Source organism: Gasterosteus aculeatus, chromosome 15 (genome assembly GCF_964276395.1).
Source record: "Gasterosteus aculeatus chromosome 15, fGasAcu3.hap1.1, whole genome shotgun sequence".
Classification (NCBI taxonomy): Eukaryota; Metazoa; Chordata; class Actinopteri; order Perciformes; family Gasterosteidae; genus Gasterosteus; species Gasterosteus aculeatus.
Genome location: NC_135703.1, coordinates 741010 through 758503, shown reverse-complemented (window position 1 = coordinate 758503; position 17494 = coordinate 741010). Strand labels below are relative to the sequence as shown.

The following is a 17494-nucleotide window of genomic DNA, read 5'->3' as shown; positions in this document are numbered from 1 at the left end:
GGATTCTGGAGACTCCAGCAGCGTGTTTGTCTAACATCAGTCAGCTGTGTGGAGCTGTGTGACTCAGCGGTTCAGCTGCCTTCAGGAAATCCAGACTCCCTGCTATAAAAAAACACCACTTCACACCTCCACCAGTGCTTTGGGAGGATTATTGGATCAACACCAGCGGTGTTCTTGGTGGTCTTCAGGTTCTACCTTCAGGCGGTGGATGAACAGCCCTGTGTCGTATGACATCATGATTCCATTCAACTAGCTGAACTCCCACCAACGCTTCATATGATACGTCATGAAAATATGTTACTCCTTATTGACTAAAAGGAGCACGTGTCCACTTCCTCTCGCTACACAAATACAATCATTTCAAAATAACTTTATTTCTTCACTGGAAACAATTCAGTTTAGAATGAACAGTGGGTTGAAGGATGGATGAATGGAAGGAATAAAGGAAGTAAGGAAGGAATGACAGCTCGGAATGCGAAGATTAAGAGATGTCAGCGCTTCTTCTGATGACATCACATCTGACGGCCCCGCCCCTTTGGCCTCGGACTAAAAGCATAATCCCTCAGACTGGAGCAAATCCCTTCCTGCTGGTTAATCCTTCGGCACCTGGATTAATCCTAAAGAGGATCTCTTTATAGAAACACTCGATAATACACACAGTTATGCTTCAATGTCAACCTCCTCTGATTCAGCGTGAAAAGCCGCTGCCTCTGATTTGATGGTTCAAAGCAGATGAAATCCTCAAAAGCTAAATGAAGGCGTTTTGACGTTTTTTAAAGCAGGTAGAGCATGTATGGATGACAAGATTAATGAATAATGGCAGGATGGAGGAATGCGAAAAAACGATCGTGGACGAACAGATTCATGTATTGGTTGACGCAAAAAAGGAAGCCAATGTATGGAAGGCTGGATAATGTGTGGAAAGATAGATACTATGTGGAAGGATGGATGAAAATGGATAATCATCATCATTATTATTATTTTAAATATTAATCATATTGCTATACTGTCATCATAAACCAACATTATCCTTTCCTAAAGTCTTTGTGCTTTACCTCCTCACAGGCTTCTGTGGATGGAGGTTCTACCTGATGGTGGTTGTCCCTGCAGTGGTGCAATTGAATGAGGATGGTGATATATGGAACGATGGATGAGGATGGATAATGTGTGGAAGGATGGATGGTATATGAAAGGATGGATGAGGATGGATAATGTGTGGAAGGATGGATAAGGATGATGATATATGAAAGGATGGATGAGGATGGATAATGTGTGGAAGGATGTATCATGTGTGGAAGGAAGGATGAGGATGGATGAAATATGACAGGATGGATAATGTGTGGAAGGAAGGATGAGGATGGATGATATATGACAGGATGGATAATGTGTGGAAGGAAGGATGAGGATGGATGATATATGACAGGATGGATAATGTGTGAAAGGAAGGGTGAGGATGGATGATATATGACAGGATGGATAATGTGTGGAAGGAAGGATGAGGATGGATGATATATGACAGGATGGATAATGTGTGGAAGGAAGGATGAAGATGGATGATATATGACAGGATGGATAATGTGTGGAAGGATGGTTGATGGACCGATGCAGGTGTGGGTGAAAGGAAGGAGGGATCAGATGAATGGATGGATATCGGATGGATGGAAGGATGGATGGAGCAGAGGATGGAAGTGAGGAAGGAAGGAAGGACAGACGGACCTGGTGTGAACATCATCACTTCTTTTTCTCTCCTCTCACTGTTTCTGCGGCTCTGACGCAGTAAGATGTTGTCTTTCAGATCTTTGAAAATGAAGAACCAGCCTGAACATTTACATGCTGGAGGAAACCGTCTGTGATTAAAGACGTTTAGAACGTGTGATTCTGTGGCAACAAACTAGTATCATTGCCTCTCATTGTAATTATTTAAGTATTAATTAAGTCATTAGGAATATGAGTTATAATCAAGGAATTCAAAACCTCAGTCCCAATATTTAATAATTATAATAAAATGAGTTAGTCTTACCTAATGCCATGACAAGACGCACACACACACACACACACACGCACACACACACACACACACACACACACACACACTCACAATATACCAGGGTTGTGGTATCGTCCTTGGTGATAAAAGAGGTAAATGGAGGCGGAGCTGACGCGTGGGAGGGCTGCTGTGTCTTTGTGTTTATATATCTGTCTGCGTCTCCTAGCAACCAACATAGATAGATGGAAGGAAAGCAGGTAGGAAGGACGGAAGGATGGAAGGATGGAAGGCGTTAGGAAATGACAGATAACATGTTCAGTGTCACAGGTCTGCAATGAGTTTCTTTGAAGCAACGAGGATGCAGGAAACATCAGACACATTAATAATAAGTTCATTCCACAGTTTAACTTGTGAAACCCTGAAGGTCATTTATTATAATAAACATCAGTATTTAAACCAATCATCATGAACACGTTTCCCTGCTTATTGAACCAAACGCATCATGAATATCAGTATTTACGTGTTTGAGTGGAACTGAAACATGAAACGTGAAACACACACCAGGAGGCTTCCTGCCATCCTCCTCTCCTCCTCTCCCCACCTCCTCCACCTCCTCTCCCCATCCTCCTCTCCCCATCCTCCTCTCCTCCTCTCCCCATCCTCCTCCTCCTCCTCTCCCCACCTCCTCTCCTCCTCTCCCCACCTCCTCCACCTCCTCTCCCCATCCTCCTCCACCTCCTCTCCCCACCTCCTCTCCCCATCCTCCTCTCCTCTTCTCCCCATCCTCCTCTCCTCTTCTCCCCATCCTCCTCTCCTCCTCTCCCCATCCTCCTCTCCTCCTCTCCTCCTCTCCCCATCCTCCTCTCCTCCTCTCCCCATCCTCCTCTCCTCCTCTCCCCAACTCCTCTCCTCCTCTCCCCATCCTCCTCTCCTCCTCTCCCCAACTCCTCTCCTCCTCTCCCCACCTCCTCTCCTCCTCTCCCCATCCTCCTCTCCTCTTCTCCCCATCCTCCTCTCCTCTTCTCCCCACCTCCTCTCCTCCTCTCCCCATCCTCCTCTCCTCTTCTCCCCATCCTCCTCTCCTCTTCTCCCCACCTCCTCTCCTCCTCTCCCCACCTCCTGTCCTCTTCTCTTCATCCTCCTCTCCTCCTCTCCCCATCCTCCTCTCCTCTTCTCCCCATCCACCTCTCCTCCTCCTCTCCTCTCTTCTCCATCCTTCTCTCCTCCCTCCACCTCCTCTCCCTCTCCTCCTCTCCTCCTTCTCCCCCAACCTCCTTTCATCCCTCCTCCCACCCTCTCCTCTTCCCCCTCTCCTCCTCCTCCTCCTCCTCTCCTCCTTCTCCCCCAACCTCCTTTCATCCCTCCTCCCACCCTCTCCTCTTCCCCCTCTCCTCCTCCTCCCTTGTCCTCTCCTCCTCCCCCTCCTCCCCTCTCCAGCCCCTGTTGACGTGCATGGCTGTGCGGCGCATCACGGGTGTGCACGTTGTTCTCAGGTCCAGTCATGTAGTCATTCTGTCTCTCCTCCTCGCGTCTGTCCTCGCGTCCCGTCTCTGTCTGTCTTCTCTTGCACTTCCTGTCGGACTTCTGTTCTACTTCCTCGGTCGTCGGTTTCTGTCGGAAACTCTTTTTTCGCTTGGAGGAGTTCCAGCATCCCGCGCCTCAGCAGCCGCCCCCCCCCCCCCCCGTCCTGCGGCGCCTCCACCGGGGACCCCCCGCTGCCGCGCCGCTCGCCGTCGTCGTGACTCTTAATTGTGTCCCGGCAGCGTGGAGACCACCGGGGAAAAGGCTCACATGAGCGCGCCTCCGCTGATCCGTGCGCCCAGCCCGCTCCCGTTCTCAGGGGGGGCGAACAACACCGCCGCCGGCCCCGGGGGAGGAGGAGGTGGAGGAGGAGGAGGAGGTGGAGGAGCTGGAGGAGCTGGCGATGTGATCTCCTTCCACATTCAGATCGGGCTGAGCCGGGAGCCGGTGCTGCTGGACGCCGCGGAGCTCAGCCTCAGTCAGGTCCGGGAGGTGGCGTGCTCCATCGTGGACCAGAAGGTAACGCAGACTGGGCCGAGTCCTCCACGGAGCCTCCAACTGCGCGCAGCTTATAAGAATGTGACAAAGTAGAGCAGCAGCGCGTCGAAGGGAGTTTCTCTACAGGTGGATCCAGATGTGAAGCTAATTCAAGGGTCTTATTTCGTTAAATGTCCAAAAGTAGTTATATAGTTACAGACACAGACCCCGAACAGTCAGCAAAGAACAGTGGACCTGAAGGAAATAAGAAGCATCACTTTCATCACAGTTCGGAATTTTGAATTAACCCGATAATGGAACCAAACAAAGAACCGAGGAGGTTCAGAACCACGTGAAACAAATGATGATTTAAAGGGTCATTTCTGCTGTGTGTGTCTGTGTGTGTGTGTCTGTGTGTGTGTGTGTCTGTGTCTGTGTGTGTGTGTCTGTGTGTGTGTGTGTCTGTGTCTGTGTGTGTGTGTGTGTGTCTGTGTGTGTGTGTGTGTGTCTGTGTGTGTCTGTGTGTGTGTCTGTGTGTGTGTGTGTGTGTCTGTGTGTGTGTGTGTGTGTGTGTGTCTGTGTGTCTGTGTGTGTGTGTCTGTGTGTCTGTCTGTGTGTGTGAGTGTCTGTGTGTGTGTCTGTCTGTCTGTGTGTGTGTCTGTGTGTGTGTGTGTGTGTGCGTCTGTTTGTGTCTGTGTGTGTGTGTGTGTGCGTGTGTGTGTGTGCGTCTGTTTGTGTCTGTGTGTGTGTGTGTGTCTGTGTGTGTGTGTGTGTGTGTGTGTGCGTGTGTGTGCGTCTGTGTGTGTGTGTGTGTCTGTGTGTGTGTGTGTGTGTCTGTGTGCCTGCGGCATCATGGTACCAGGTACATTAAAGTCATAATGACATTAAATGCTACATGAAGCACAAATACACGAACTGCAGATATATAAATATATTCAAACTATTGTAACGAACTCAGTGAAGAGCAAACTCACCAATCGCATTTATTTACAACAAAACATGACAAAACAATCCATCAAAACTGATGCACTTAAACACTTGAGAGCACGAGCCATTCAGATATTATTTACATCACAGTGAACAACATGAAGTATTGAATAAAAACAACACGATAGACAAATTAACAGCTACTGCACGTGTAACAACACAAAAACTGTCCACTTATTAAACGCTGTTCACTATTTGCAGACAAAGTTCATCCTGGACTGAAAACTACGATCTGCTAGCCTGGTCACGCTGGCATCAGAGACATCAGAGCGCACGCTTATGCTACGCTGCACGCTAATGCGTGCCTGCTACTCTGTACGTTGATGCTACGCTACACGTTGATGCTACGCTATATGCTGATGCTATGCTGTATGTTGCTCTGCTCCGCTTTGATGCTGTAACACACGTCAGACTAAAGATCTGATTGGTTGAAGACGATTAACAACATCCTCCCCGTAGATGTTGATGTGCAAAGGCTGCCTGGAGGACCCGGCGTCTCTCTCAATCTGGTTGGATAAAAGCTTTATTTAAAACAAACAAAATGACGAGGTTTGCAATGAGAAAAGAAGTCATAATTAAAGCTGCAAGCGGCGATGAACGGGCCTTCGCCTGCCCATGTCGGGGGGCCGCGGTCAGTGTCTGGTGTGGGCCGCTGCTCCACAGCGAGGGCGGCTTTACCAGGACAGAGACAGGAACTCGTAAAGCATAAAGGACATTTTAATATTCAAGGACAGACAGCAGGGACGCCTGAGGCTTCAGGTGTGAAGAGAGGTTGCCTCACATCAGCACTGACACGCTGGAGGGGGTCGCGTGCAGGCGACGGAGTCTCTGCAGGCTGAACCACAACGGGGACTGAAGCGAGTTGCTCCCCAGTCTCCAGCGTTTCCTTTTCTCCTTCCGCGTCCCAGGATCTGACAGCATCGGCTTTCCAGCAACCCAAAGATGTAGACGCAGAGAAAGAAGATATGACACATGACCTTCTCTGCTGATATGGAGGAGAAATCTGCACAGCTGGATCAAAGCAGTTTCTGGGGCTGCTTTATGATCACATGTCATTTATCCAAGCGACTGACAATAAGTGCATTTCAAGCCGATTTACAACTTGCTATAGCTAAGAGCCATTAGAAGTACGATGAAGTTGTACAATTCATTAAGCGTTTTTAGTCAAGGTATAGACTGAAGAGGTGTGTCTTTAGTGTGCGGCAGAAGATGAGAAGACTCTCTGCGGTCCTGATGTCATCAAAGAGCTCATTCCATCATTTAGGAGCAGGACAGCAAAGGGTGGTGATCTTGTTGAGTGCTTTGCTCTCAGTGGGGCAGTGGGGCAGTGGGATGCAGAGCGGAGTTTGCAGGTTAGGATGTCGGGTTGGACCAGGTCCTGGATGTAGACCTGAATCGATCCTTTCCCAGCATGGTGCGTGAGATAGAATGTTTTGAAGTGCATGCGGGCAGCCGCTGGTAGCCAGTGAAGAGAGCGGAGGAGTGTGGGAGTATTTAGGAAGGTTAAAGACCAGTCGAGCTGCTGCATTCTGGATGAGCTGCAAAATGCCGTTTGGAAGCATTGAAATCATATGAAGTAACTACATCTTTAACTATAAATGTATTTTCCAAGTTTAGTAAAGATTGGAGCATATTTAGTCCCTCAAAAGGACTTCTGCTTTGACCTTGAACATCAGGTTCCCACAGCAACAGTGTAGCACAAAAAGGTTTTAATAACTTTTAATCACCAAGGCCTTAAGACTGTTTGGTCAAAATGTGAAGTGGCTGTGACAAAGTCGCAGCGATTGGAGGCGATTGAGCATTTTTGAGTCAAAACTCCACATCAGCTCTTTAATGTCATCACATAGGACACTGACAGACGTTTTCAAGATTTTTTGAGTTTGCCAAAGCACCGAACTATCTGCTTGAACTTTCATGCAAAGACAGTGTCCTCACAGGCAAACGGTTTTTCAAAAACTCCCAATATTCACTGTGAACTATTGATCGGATGAAATGTCTGGGAGATACACATTAAAGTGTAAAAGCTTTGCATTTAGCTAAGCCAATAGGTGGCACTATAACTTTTTGAAAATCACTGCATAGGAATACTTTAAGGCGTACAACAGCATCATGAATTAGAAATTTCGGCCAGAAATAAAAATGTTCCTTGGAGTTATAACATTTTAAGTTTTCAAGAAAATCGACCGAAATCGACCAAATTGGACGAGAGGTCACGCCCTGGTAGTTTCACGAAAACTCTTGATTTTATTAACTTTAACCCATTTGACCATAAGGACTTTTTGACCATAAGGATCCATTTTCCCGAAAATGAAGTGGATTGGGTTTAAACTCTTGGAGGAGTTCGTTTCGTTCGTTTGTAAAACCAAAATACGATGGAAATTGCAAAAAACGAGCAAAACTTCAGAGAACAACTGCAGCGTCCCCTGAAGTTCAAATGTTCTGAAAGAATCTGGGTATGCTCAGGGACTCAATGTGAACATGTTGTAGAAATTTGGTGAGGACAAGCCACATTTTTGAAGTTATAGGTCTTTCACGTTTAGGCCACACCCCCTACAAAATGCATAGGTCCATAACTTCGAAACCCAATGAGATATCAATACGTTTTTAATAACTTCTGATGGCAGTCACCCAATAAGGATTTCATGAAAATTTCCTGAAAATCCGACCTAGCGTCTAGGAGGAGTTCGCAAAAACGTGTTTTTCATAAAATTCAAAATGGCGGAAAATCTAGTTAGGCGCATTTGCATACCATTATTGACTTTTTTGTAGAGCATATCCAAGAGCACCTGTGTGCAAAATTTCAGGTCAATTATCAAATTCTTTCGCACTTCTGATGCAACGCAAAATTTCAAGAGTTTTTGAATACGATGAAGGCCTCAAAAGTGCGATTGAATCGGTAAAATAATAAGAATAATTCTTCAAAACACAATAAATAAATAAATGAATAAATAAATACAACTTTGTGATTCTGTGTAGGCAGCCCACCACTAGTGTGTGTTTGTGTGTGTGCGTGTGTGTAGGTGAGTGAGTGAGGCAGGAATACTCAATAACACGTATGAATCATGTGCAGTCACACAATAATGTGACCTCCTATAACACGTCATCTGCCTTAACGATTTATTCGGAGTGGGACTCTTCCTCTACTCTAAAATAAACATAACGATAGAACGAAATGTCAGGAACAACTTTTCTTTTTTTCAGAGTCATTGAAGATCTGACCAATAATTGATTTGAAAAGCGACATATTTGGTTTAAGCTGTAATTTCTTCGATGCAATAAGAACAGCGTTTGTCTTTAGACGTGCCGTACAATGTAGAACCTTCCCGACCCACATTTACTTTGGTTTTCTGTTTGCTCGGTTTGGTCGAGGACGAGATCCCGGAGACGACGGCGAGCTGCTCCGGCGTTAGTCAGCGCGGTGACTCACTTGCCGGTCGGACACCACATGAGTCCTGCCTTTGTTCGCCCTCTTTCTCTGCAGGGGTTTGTCTGTTTTTCTGGCTTTTTGCTACATGAACCGAAGCTGTTGCCAAGCATTCACAATTAAACAACACGCACAGACACACAAACAGCGTTGGCTTATTTATGAATGTGGTAGATCCACGTTGTCACAAACACATCGGAGGAGGCGGAAGAAATCTGCAACGAGTTTGTGAATGTGAGCTTCTGCTGAATGGATTTCTCTCTCGCCAACGACACGGAACAAAATCCTCTCGTGATTTACATCGCAAAGGAAAATGAAGCTTCTTCACGTGTCTCCCTGTGAGACGTGAGAGAGAGGAGAGGACAAGAGATCTGGATGGTAATGTGATGACAGCAGATGGGAGGGATCCAATCTGAGGACGGGATGGGATCAGTAGAAGGACCAGTGCAGACTGGGATCGGGCCAGAAGTCCTAAAAACAGGAGCGTGTGATGGAGACTGCGTTTCTGGGATGGGAGGACCGTGGTTTTGGGAGTCGGGTCCCAACGGGGCCGAGACGAGACACGTTGTGGTTGAAGGGATGGTGAGTGGAACGGAAAAGGACCAATGTGCAAAGGTTCTGGGATGAGAAGCGGTGGGACACCAGACCGGATCAAGACCCGACAGGCGAAGGCTTGGAAAAGGTCCCGGAGGATACAACAAATAGAATAATGGATGGAAACAACTCAGGGTGGATGCAAAAATACTCAGTTTATAGACCTACCAAATCAAAACTACAAGGGCTTTATAAAAAGAGGAGAAATTAATGATCAAATTAAACTAAATTTTAAAAAAACCCTGTTTTTAAAAAAAACGTTTCTGGGCAAATCAAGTCAAAGACAAAAACAAGCTGAGAGATTCCCACAAGCACCAACACACACACACAGACACACACACACACACACACACTGTGACGTGTCCATTATCTCTGTTCATATTCACTAATCGTCTAATTTCAGGTGAAAATCACCTCATTTCCCCACAGTGAGACTTTCACACCTAAACGCAACACACCTGAAACCTGAGAGCCAGGACCCCAACGGCGTGACACACACACACACACACACACAGACACACACACACACACACACACACAGACACACACACACGCGTTGTTGTTTACTAGCAGCTTGTTTATTTCATAGAGGAATATAAAGTACAGCAGGTCAACACGGCACCTTTTCACACAGCTGCAGCTGAGGGACGCCGCTCGCAGCGCGACACTTAACACTTCCCAGCAGCTCGGGAGTGACTGATTAACTAGAGGTGTGCGTGTGCGTCTGTGTGCGTGAAAACAGGGTGAAATTCATTTTTAGCATTCTTCTCACAGAGACTGTTTCTCTAATAGAAACTTAATTAAATCCCACTTCCTCTTCGTCTACGCAGGCGGATCTGACATCTGCCGATCTGGACACCGATTGTTTCGTCTTCATCTGTTCTGGATGAACTGAAGTTATTTCTTAATCAATGGAAGCAACATGAAAATATGTTGGTGACGGAAGTGTTTGTAGTCCGAGTAGTATCGACCAATCATGAGCAGGCCTTGGTTGGATGCATGTCAATGGCCCATGAGGAAAGGGGAGGAGCCTAATGGCTCGAGCTTAATCTGGTTATCCGGCCATCGTTCTTTTGATTGGTCTAGAAGGAGCTCGTGATCGGTCACATGGGAAGTGGCTAACTCTCAATTAGAGGGTCTCAGCCCGGATGTCTGGAAATAAAGACCCTCACCCCCCCGAGACCCACATAGCGATCATCCATCAGACCGACAGACGACGCTTCACACGTCCATGATCTTCACCTCCAGCAGAGCAAATTGAACCAACAGCGTATTCAACGTATTCTGTACGTAGTCTGGGGGGGGTCACAGCTATCGAACCCTGTTGCAAACCAAACATCTGGAGCTCGTCTCGGCCTGCTGACTCTGGTCACTGTATGAAGATAAATACATCTTCGATCAGATTGATCGTGTGTGTGTGTGTGTGTGTGTGTGTGTTACCAAGCACCTTAATAACAATCCGTTCATCAGTCTGAATCAGGTGAAGAGGAGCTTCTGAATGAAACCTCAGCTCAGCTCCCCGGAGTGAAAAACAGGGACTTTTGTTCCCAATAACGACCCAAACAATGTCCAACAGTGTGGTGTCACCGGGCCGCTTTCCTCTCTCTCACACACACACACACACACACACACACACACACACACACACATCTGCCACTCTGCAACAGTAATAATAAAGGCGGATGCGTGTGCTGAGTTTCTGTCGATAGCGGTTTTCTCCTTGTTGCCTGGCAACCAATGATGATGGCGGCTGTGAAGTGTCCTTCCGAGGGCCATTATGAGACCGACACACACACACACACACACACACATCTGTTCTCTCCTGTTTCATGCAGCGTGTGTCATTGTTGCCTCTCTTTCATCTCTTTTTTTATCCATTCAGGTCTCTTGATTCTCTCCGTCTTGTTTTTCACATCATTGCTTAAATTCTGCTGTTTTTTTAAATCTGTCTTCACGTCCACATGTTGACACGGTGAATGCTCTCACTAAGAACAGGTCGGCGTGTACCACACACTGATACCTCGCCTTTGACCAGCAACGATAAAAACACATTTCCACCGTTTCAATGCACTGAATAATCTTTTCTTTTCTCTCACTCCCCAAATAACTGATATTCCTTCTAAGCCTTTTTCTCCACGGCCTTTTTCGAAAGCTTCTCGTTCTACTCGCCTGAAAGTGAGTCCCTCTCAGGCCCGTCCATCTAGCAGGTCCAGCAGTGCAAGAAGATCTTCTCCTGGGGGACGAGAAGGAGAAGACGCTGCTGGATCTGGATCTGTCCTTGGTAACTGGTCTCTGCTGGAGAATCTGGGTCTGTCCAGGGTGGACTGGTCTCAGCTAGAGGATCTGGGTCTGTACACAGTGGACTGGTCTCTGCTGGAGGATCTGGTCTGTCCACGGTGGACTGGTCTCTGCTGGAGGATCTGGGTCTGTACACGGTGTACTGGTCTCTGCTGGAGGATCTGGGTCTGTCCACGGTGGACTGGTCTCTGCTGGAGGATCTGGTCTGTCCACGGTGGACTGGTCTCCGCTGGAGGACTGAACGGGAACTGGTTCAGAACCAGTTAAAAGTAGAGGGTCCACTGGATGAAAACATAACTACAGGTGAAAGCAGCATGACTAAGTCTCAGTGTCCCGTCAGTATTTGAGTAACATACCAACGTATTTATTCATGCACACACAATTAAACACAGGTGAACAGAGTCTAAATATTGATCACACACACTTCCATCCTGCTGCGTGTCCTGTTGTCATGGCGACAGCCTCCTTAGGGATTCTAAGTGATTTCTACGTTGAAGTCAAATGACTTTGCTGCTTTCAGAGCCTTTGTTGAATATTTGTCTTCGATCTGACGCTTTGTTTACGGCGAGATGATGCTTGTCTAGACTCGGGGCGGCGGATGGATCCCTTCCTTTGGCTCCCGGCGGGCGGGAGGAGCGCAGGTGGAGCTAATGACGCTAACCGCGGCTCGGCTCGATCAGGTGTCCCAGCCAGAGCCGCCATTCACGACAAAGGCCGCGACCTGGAACGGGATAATCGGAGTCGATGTTATTGATTACGCCAGCGCTTTTTCCTGCAGAGCGAGAGAGAAACTGGTCAGCGGTCTTTGATCCGTGCTCCAGCTTCTGTGGAACCACCACACTTATTTCTCTAAAGAGTCAGTAATGTTTGTTCTCTGGTTCCCTCTGTTAACGTCGTCTTTCTGCTGCCTGTCCACAGTACCGGTGTGGTCTGGAAATGGGTCGGTCAACGGTTACTACGGCAACAGGTGTCACTGCTAAGAAAATCACCCTGTGGAAAATGGGGTCTGTCCCCTGGGTGGTGATTTGAAAAAAAGAAACTAATTCATCCAACATTTTGAAATTCATTCACTTCTTATCATGTTTGTTGGGCCCAACAACGGTTACTGGAACTGTGACGTTATTGGACGATAAAGCACAGCCTCTCGTAGCTTATTGGTTTAACGATGTACATCTCGTGTCTCACTCTCAACCAATCAGAACGCTGGATTCCATCTACCCGCGTTATAAATATACTTACAGAATGCATCGGACCAGTTTGGGGCCTGGAACATTGACTTCACACAGAATACATATAGATGTCTTTATCCGCATCGCACACAGCGCCCCGGTTTGCAGAAGCTAGTGGAACTAAGGAAAGGATCTCAGATGTCTATCAAGCGTCGGGCGCCGTGCCTTCAATACCCACAACGCCTTGCGGTCAGGGGGCCGCAGCTCAATAAACGCTACAGTACATTCTGTACAGAAGGCAGTGAGCTGACTTGAAGGGGGGAGACAGAGGAGAAGAATCAGCCTTGAGTTCTTGCTGCCATGACAACAGGACTTTCACTGCTGCTATGGTGACACCAAACACACTCACACACTTATGAAGATGCCTCCATGAAGTCCATTGTTGAGGATCTCATTGAGAGAGAGAGAGGTGAAGGCCTAATGAGTGAGAACAATGAAAAGCTGCTCCTCTTCGTCATGTTTGATGTTCCTCCTCTTCAGTGATCCTCTCTCCTTCCACTTCCACATCAGTGGCTGTTTCAGACGCTGCCGTTAGACAAACGTAGCACGTTTTATTTAGTATAAGAACGAGCATCTTCCCCTCTGGTATCTAGTATGCTTTCGACAAGTTCACCTCGCTTACCGTGTCCCACAATGCAAAGTGCTTCTACATGGTTCTTTTTATAATTGTTCATTGCCATTTTAAAAATGAAGTTTACTTTACACTAAACCTTAAGGGACTGAAATCTATTGTGTACATTTTTAATTTTTCAACTTTTACATAAAGTTGTTGAGAATCATATTCTAGCTGTTAGATGTTTGGTGTTGGATTCTCTCGAAACCGCTACAATATGAAGCTAGCGCTGGCTGGCTAGCTGGCTAGCTGCGCTAAAAGCAGCTTAAGCTGATATCTTTTAATCGTATGAAGCAAACTGCATGTTACAAAATGCTGTAATTTGTGGCATAGTGGAAAGAATTACAGTTTTTTTCGATTGCTAAACGTCAGTGGGCACAACTGGAGTCACATGTGCAAAACTCTAACTACAGTCTGCACTACCAACAGTCACCTGAGCTAAACAGTTCACGTCACGTGCAAAACTCATTCCAAGCAACACAACTCTTAACACACGGCTCAAAACAGGCTCAGTGCAGCAAACACTGTGCACAAGCCTCACTGACAGAACACACACTGTCACTCAGAACACACTGAGTGTAAAAACACTAGCATCAAACACCAATACAGAAAATACTAAATTTTCATCTTTACAGTTTGAACAATTTCAGTGACTTCATAGAAAGTAATATTTTCTTCAATGAAAAGATTGACATTCTTTCACATGATTTATTTTATTTACATTTTTAGAACATAACAATTCTTTAAGGTAAATGAAAATTAGCAGTTTGCTTCAATAGTCTGTACTGTAATTTACAGAATTACAGTAATGAGAAAAAAAAGGTAGAAACTAAAAGTACATACTTTAATTCTAACAAATAATTGAGGGGCTAATCCTGCCTCTCTCTAGCATCAGGCCACAGGTTTTCGTCAACATCACATCTAATGTTCTCTCTTGCCATGCACCTGGGGAAGAACCTTCTGGAGTGCCTTATCCATCCCTGGCAGTCCTCTGGACTTGTGGCCTCACATCCGGCACGCATGGCTTCCAAAAGAGACATTTGGTCATGTGGGTGGTGATCAAACACTTTCCACCTCCAGGCAGAGAAAAACTCCTCTATTGGGTTGAGGAAGGATGAATATGCAGGCAGGTACAAAACTATAAATCTGCAATGTGCTGCAAACCAATCTGTGACAGCTGCAGAGTGGTGAAAAGCAACGTTATCGCAAACTATGACAAAAACTTGGGGGTTTCTTACTGGCTCCCCCTGTTCTGCTGGCACTAGCTGAGCATAGAGCTGTTCTAGGAAAGCTATAAGCCTTTCTGTGTTGTATGAGCCAATGAGTGGTGTGTTGAGAAGCAAACCATCATTGGCCATTGCAGCACACATGGTTATATTTCCCCCCCTTTGGCCTGGAACCTCCACAGTGGCCCTTTGACCTATAACATTCCTTCCTCTGCGCCGTGTTTTGGCAAGGTTAAATCCAGCTTCATCGATAAATACAAATGAATGTGGTGTTTCCAGTGCTTCCACCTCCATTACTCTCTGAAAAACAGTAAGTGCACAGTTTACGTAACTGTAGTAATGCTAGTGGTTTTTTTACTGTAAATATTTTTACAGTAATAGCTGTGTATGTAACCTCAGACGTCTTACCTGGACATATTGGTATCTTTGCTCTTTTACCCGTTCACTGTTCCTCTCGAACGGTACAGTGTATAACTGTTTCATTGTAACTTGGTGTTTCTGTAGGACTCGAGCAATAGTTGTTGTGCTGACAGAATTAACATTTTCAAATATATCATTATCAGCCAGCACTCTATCTTGAATCTCCCGCAGTTTTATTGCATTGTTGACAACAACCATGTCAACAATAGCATTTTCCTGCGCATCTGAAAATATTTTTGCTCTTCCTCCTGTTGGGGGCAGCCTTTGGGTCCTGTTGTAAAAATATATTTTACAGTCAAACTTACTGTAATATATATTTGTGTAAATATTCCATAATTGCAATACAAAATAAATTCCTGTAATGTTTTCATTTACTATAAGGATGTAACTCTCACCTGTTTGTATGATGGAAAATTCGCATTACAGATGCCACTGTGGATCTTTGCAGATTGGGTTGCACCCTCAACCCTGCCTCTCTCAATGAGAGACCATGGTTCACGACATGGTCTATAAGTGTAGCCCTTATTTCATCTGAAATAACAGCTCTTTGTCTTCTTTGTCTCCCTCCACAAACCCGCCCTCTCCCTGCCACCCTTCTCCCTCCACGAACCCGTCTTCCTTGTTCCATTTCCAAAATTAGTCTTTCTGAGCTTTACCTGTGTATATATATATATTTTGTGTGTGTTCACTAACAAGTCTAAAACAAGACACCTGCTTAGCCTTTCAGCTGAAATTGCAATCAGCAGTGTTTGAAAGGCACAAGGCTGAAATCTATTCCGTTTTGAATGTGTGGTTCACAGTTTTGACAGCAGTGTGTTAGCATTTGAACAAAGTGCTGTAAATCCACAGTGTTGTGCAGGTTGTGGTTAAAGTCATGGGATAAGTGTGTAGAGTTTTGAAAACTGTGTTCAAGCAATGAAAAATGAACTAGAGTTTGGTCCACATGAGCTGCTGCTGTGCAGACTGTAGTTAGAGTTTTGCACATGTAGTTCCAGTTGTGCTCACTGTCGTTTAGCAATCGAAAAAAACTGTAAGATGAGCTGTTGGTCTGATCTCTTCCTGGAGACGCTTGTCGTCCTGATGTTGTTCCCTCGGGACACAACTGGGAACCGTACATGTGGAGTTTGCAGATTCTTTCTGTTCGCTGGTGCACTTTTTATTTTTTTACATATTTTTAACTTTAACTTTTATTCCTTTATTTTAAACTAACCCATAGCATTATATTTTATTTTATTCCTCTTGAACTGTTGTCTTGTCTTCTATTGTCTGCTGTCACGCACCAACCGCCAAGTCGCGTTCCTTGTGTGTGACGAATGACGCATAATTGTTCCTGGTTGTTTATTATTTATAGGAAAACTGTTCACACACATATGACTCTTCATTAGTAACGAAGGACATCCTTCTTTGTCCGTTTAATGTTCCACTGGTAGTGTGTGTGTTTCTGTAGTTGTGTGCGTGCTGCTCTGCTGTTGGTCGATGTGTTGCTCATTTTAGCGTCTCTTCATTGATCCGCAACACAACAGCGAGCTTCACCTTCCTGTGGTTTCACTGCAGTGTGTGTGTGTGTGTGTGTGTGTGTGTGAGCGTGTGTGTGTGTGTGTGTGTGTGTGCGTGTGTGTGTGAGCGTGTGTGTGTGTGTGTGTGTGTGTGTGTGTGTGTGTGTGTGTGCGTGCGTGTGTGTGTGTGTGTGTGTGTGTGTGTGAGCGTGTGTGTGTGTGTGTGTGTGTGTGTGTGTGTGTGTGTGTGTGTGTGTGTGTGTGAGCGCACTCACTCTCTTATCCAACAAGGGATCTTCGCCTTTTGGCATCTGATTGAAAAAACAAACAAAGAACAATCACAATAATATTCAAAATAAAAAACGTATTTGTACATTTTACATTTCTTTCTAAATGACCAGAATAAAGTCTCGTCTTGGTTGAATATTTCATGTATGAATGTGTGTTTGTTCTTTTATATGTATTTTACATAATGAGCTTTAACGTGAGTCACTTTTAAGACATTACGTTATAATCTCTGTATGAAAAGCATCAAACCTCCATTAAATGACTTGAACCATCAAACCTTTCACACATTTGTAAATTGCATTAGATCCTATCAATATAATTGATTTCTTCATTTAATTCCTTTGATTGGATGATCGCAGGTGGATGACACGGACATGGAACAATTCCCTCTCTCTTATATTTACCATGTTAGCATATTCATATATTCTGTCCTGATGATAGTTTAATAGATTTATTCGTCCACTGATGGAGATCCACTCGTTGTTTATTCCCTTCTCATCTTTCCCTTTCTTTAAATTTGCTTCACTGGCATTACTAGAACTAAAGGATCTTAATATTCACGAAAGAAAGAGAGAAACAGAAACTACTCGGGTGTGTAGAACCACCCCAACCCGTAGATGTGGAAAGAACCCAACGTTGGTGTTCTCTGTTGTTTCTTCATCAGATACCAGAGTGTGTCTTCTACGGGATGTACGAGAAGATCCTCCTGTTCCGTCATGACCAGACGTCCGACAACGTGCTGCAGCTGCTGCGCTCGGCCTCCCAGATCCAGGAGGGCGACCTGGTGGAGGCCGTGCTGTCAGGTAGGAGGAGCCTAGATACCTCGACCCCTTCCAAGCACGTCCACGACGTCTTATTTCCATTTCTGAAATCCCGATTAACAACTGAAGGAATCCAGATGTGAACATCTTGGTGATTTTACATGTCTTGTTTG

At 45.6% G+C, this 17494-nt stretch overlaps 1 protein-coding gene and 1 long non-coding RNA gene across 3 annotated transcripts in view; one reads left to right on the top strand and one right to left on the bottom strand.

The window, feature by feature from the left end:
• The first annotated feature begins 3438 nt into the window (after positions 1–3438).
• The window catches only part of prkd1 (protein kinase D1), a 37919-nt gene continuing 23863 nt past the window's right edge, over positions 3439–17494 (top strand). For both annotated transcript variants that reach the window (XM_078089181.1, XM_078089180.1), the window contains exons 1-2: positions 3439–4027; positions 17225–17363. In XM_078089181.1, the coding sequence (XP_077945307.1) occupies positions 3779–4027; positions 17225–17363 (388 nt within the window). In that variant the 5' untranslated portion in view covers positions 3439–3778. The remainder of the gene's footprint in view (positions 4028–17224; positions 17364–17494) is intronic.
• Positions 13825–15806, bottom strand: LOC120813984 (uncharacterized). The gene is made up of 2 exons (XR_013452660.1): positions 14765–15806; positions 13825–14656 (listed from the first exon to the last, which is right to left on the bottom strand). It is a non-coding gene; the product is annotated as an uncharacterized LOC120813984 (long non-coding RNA).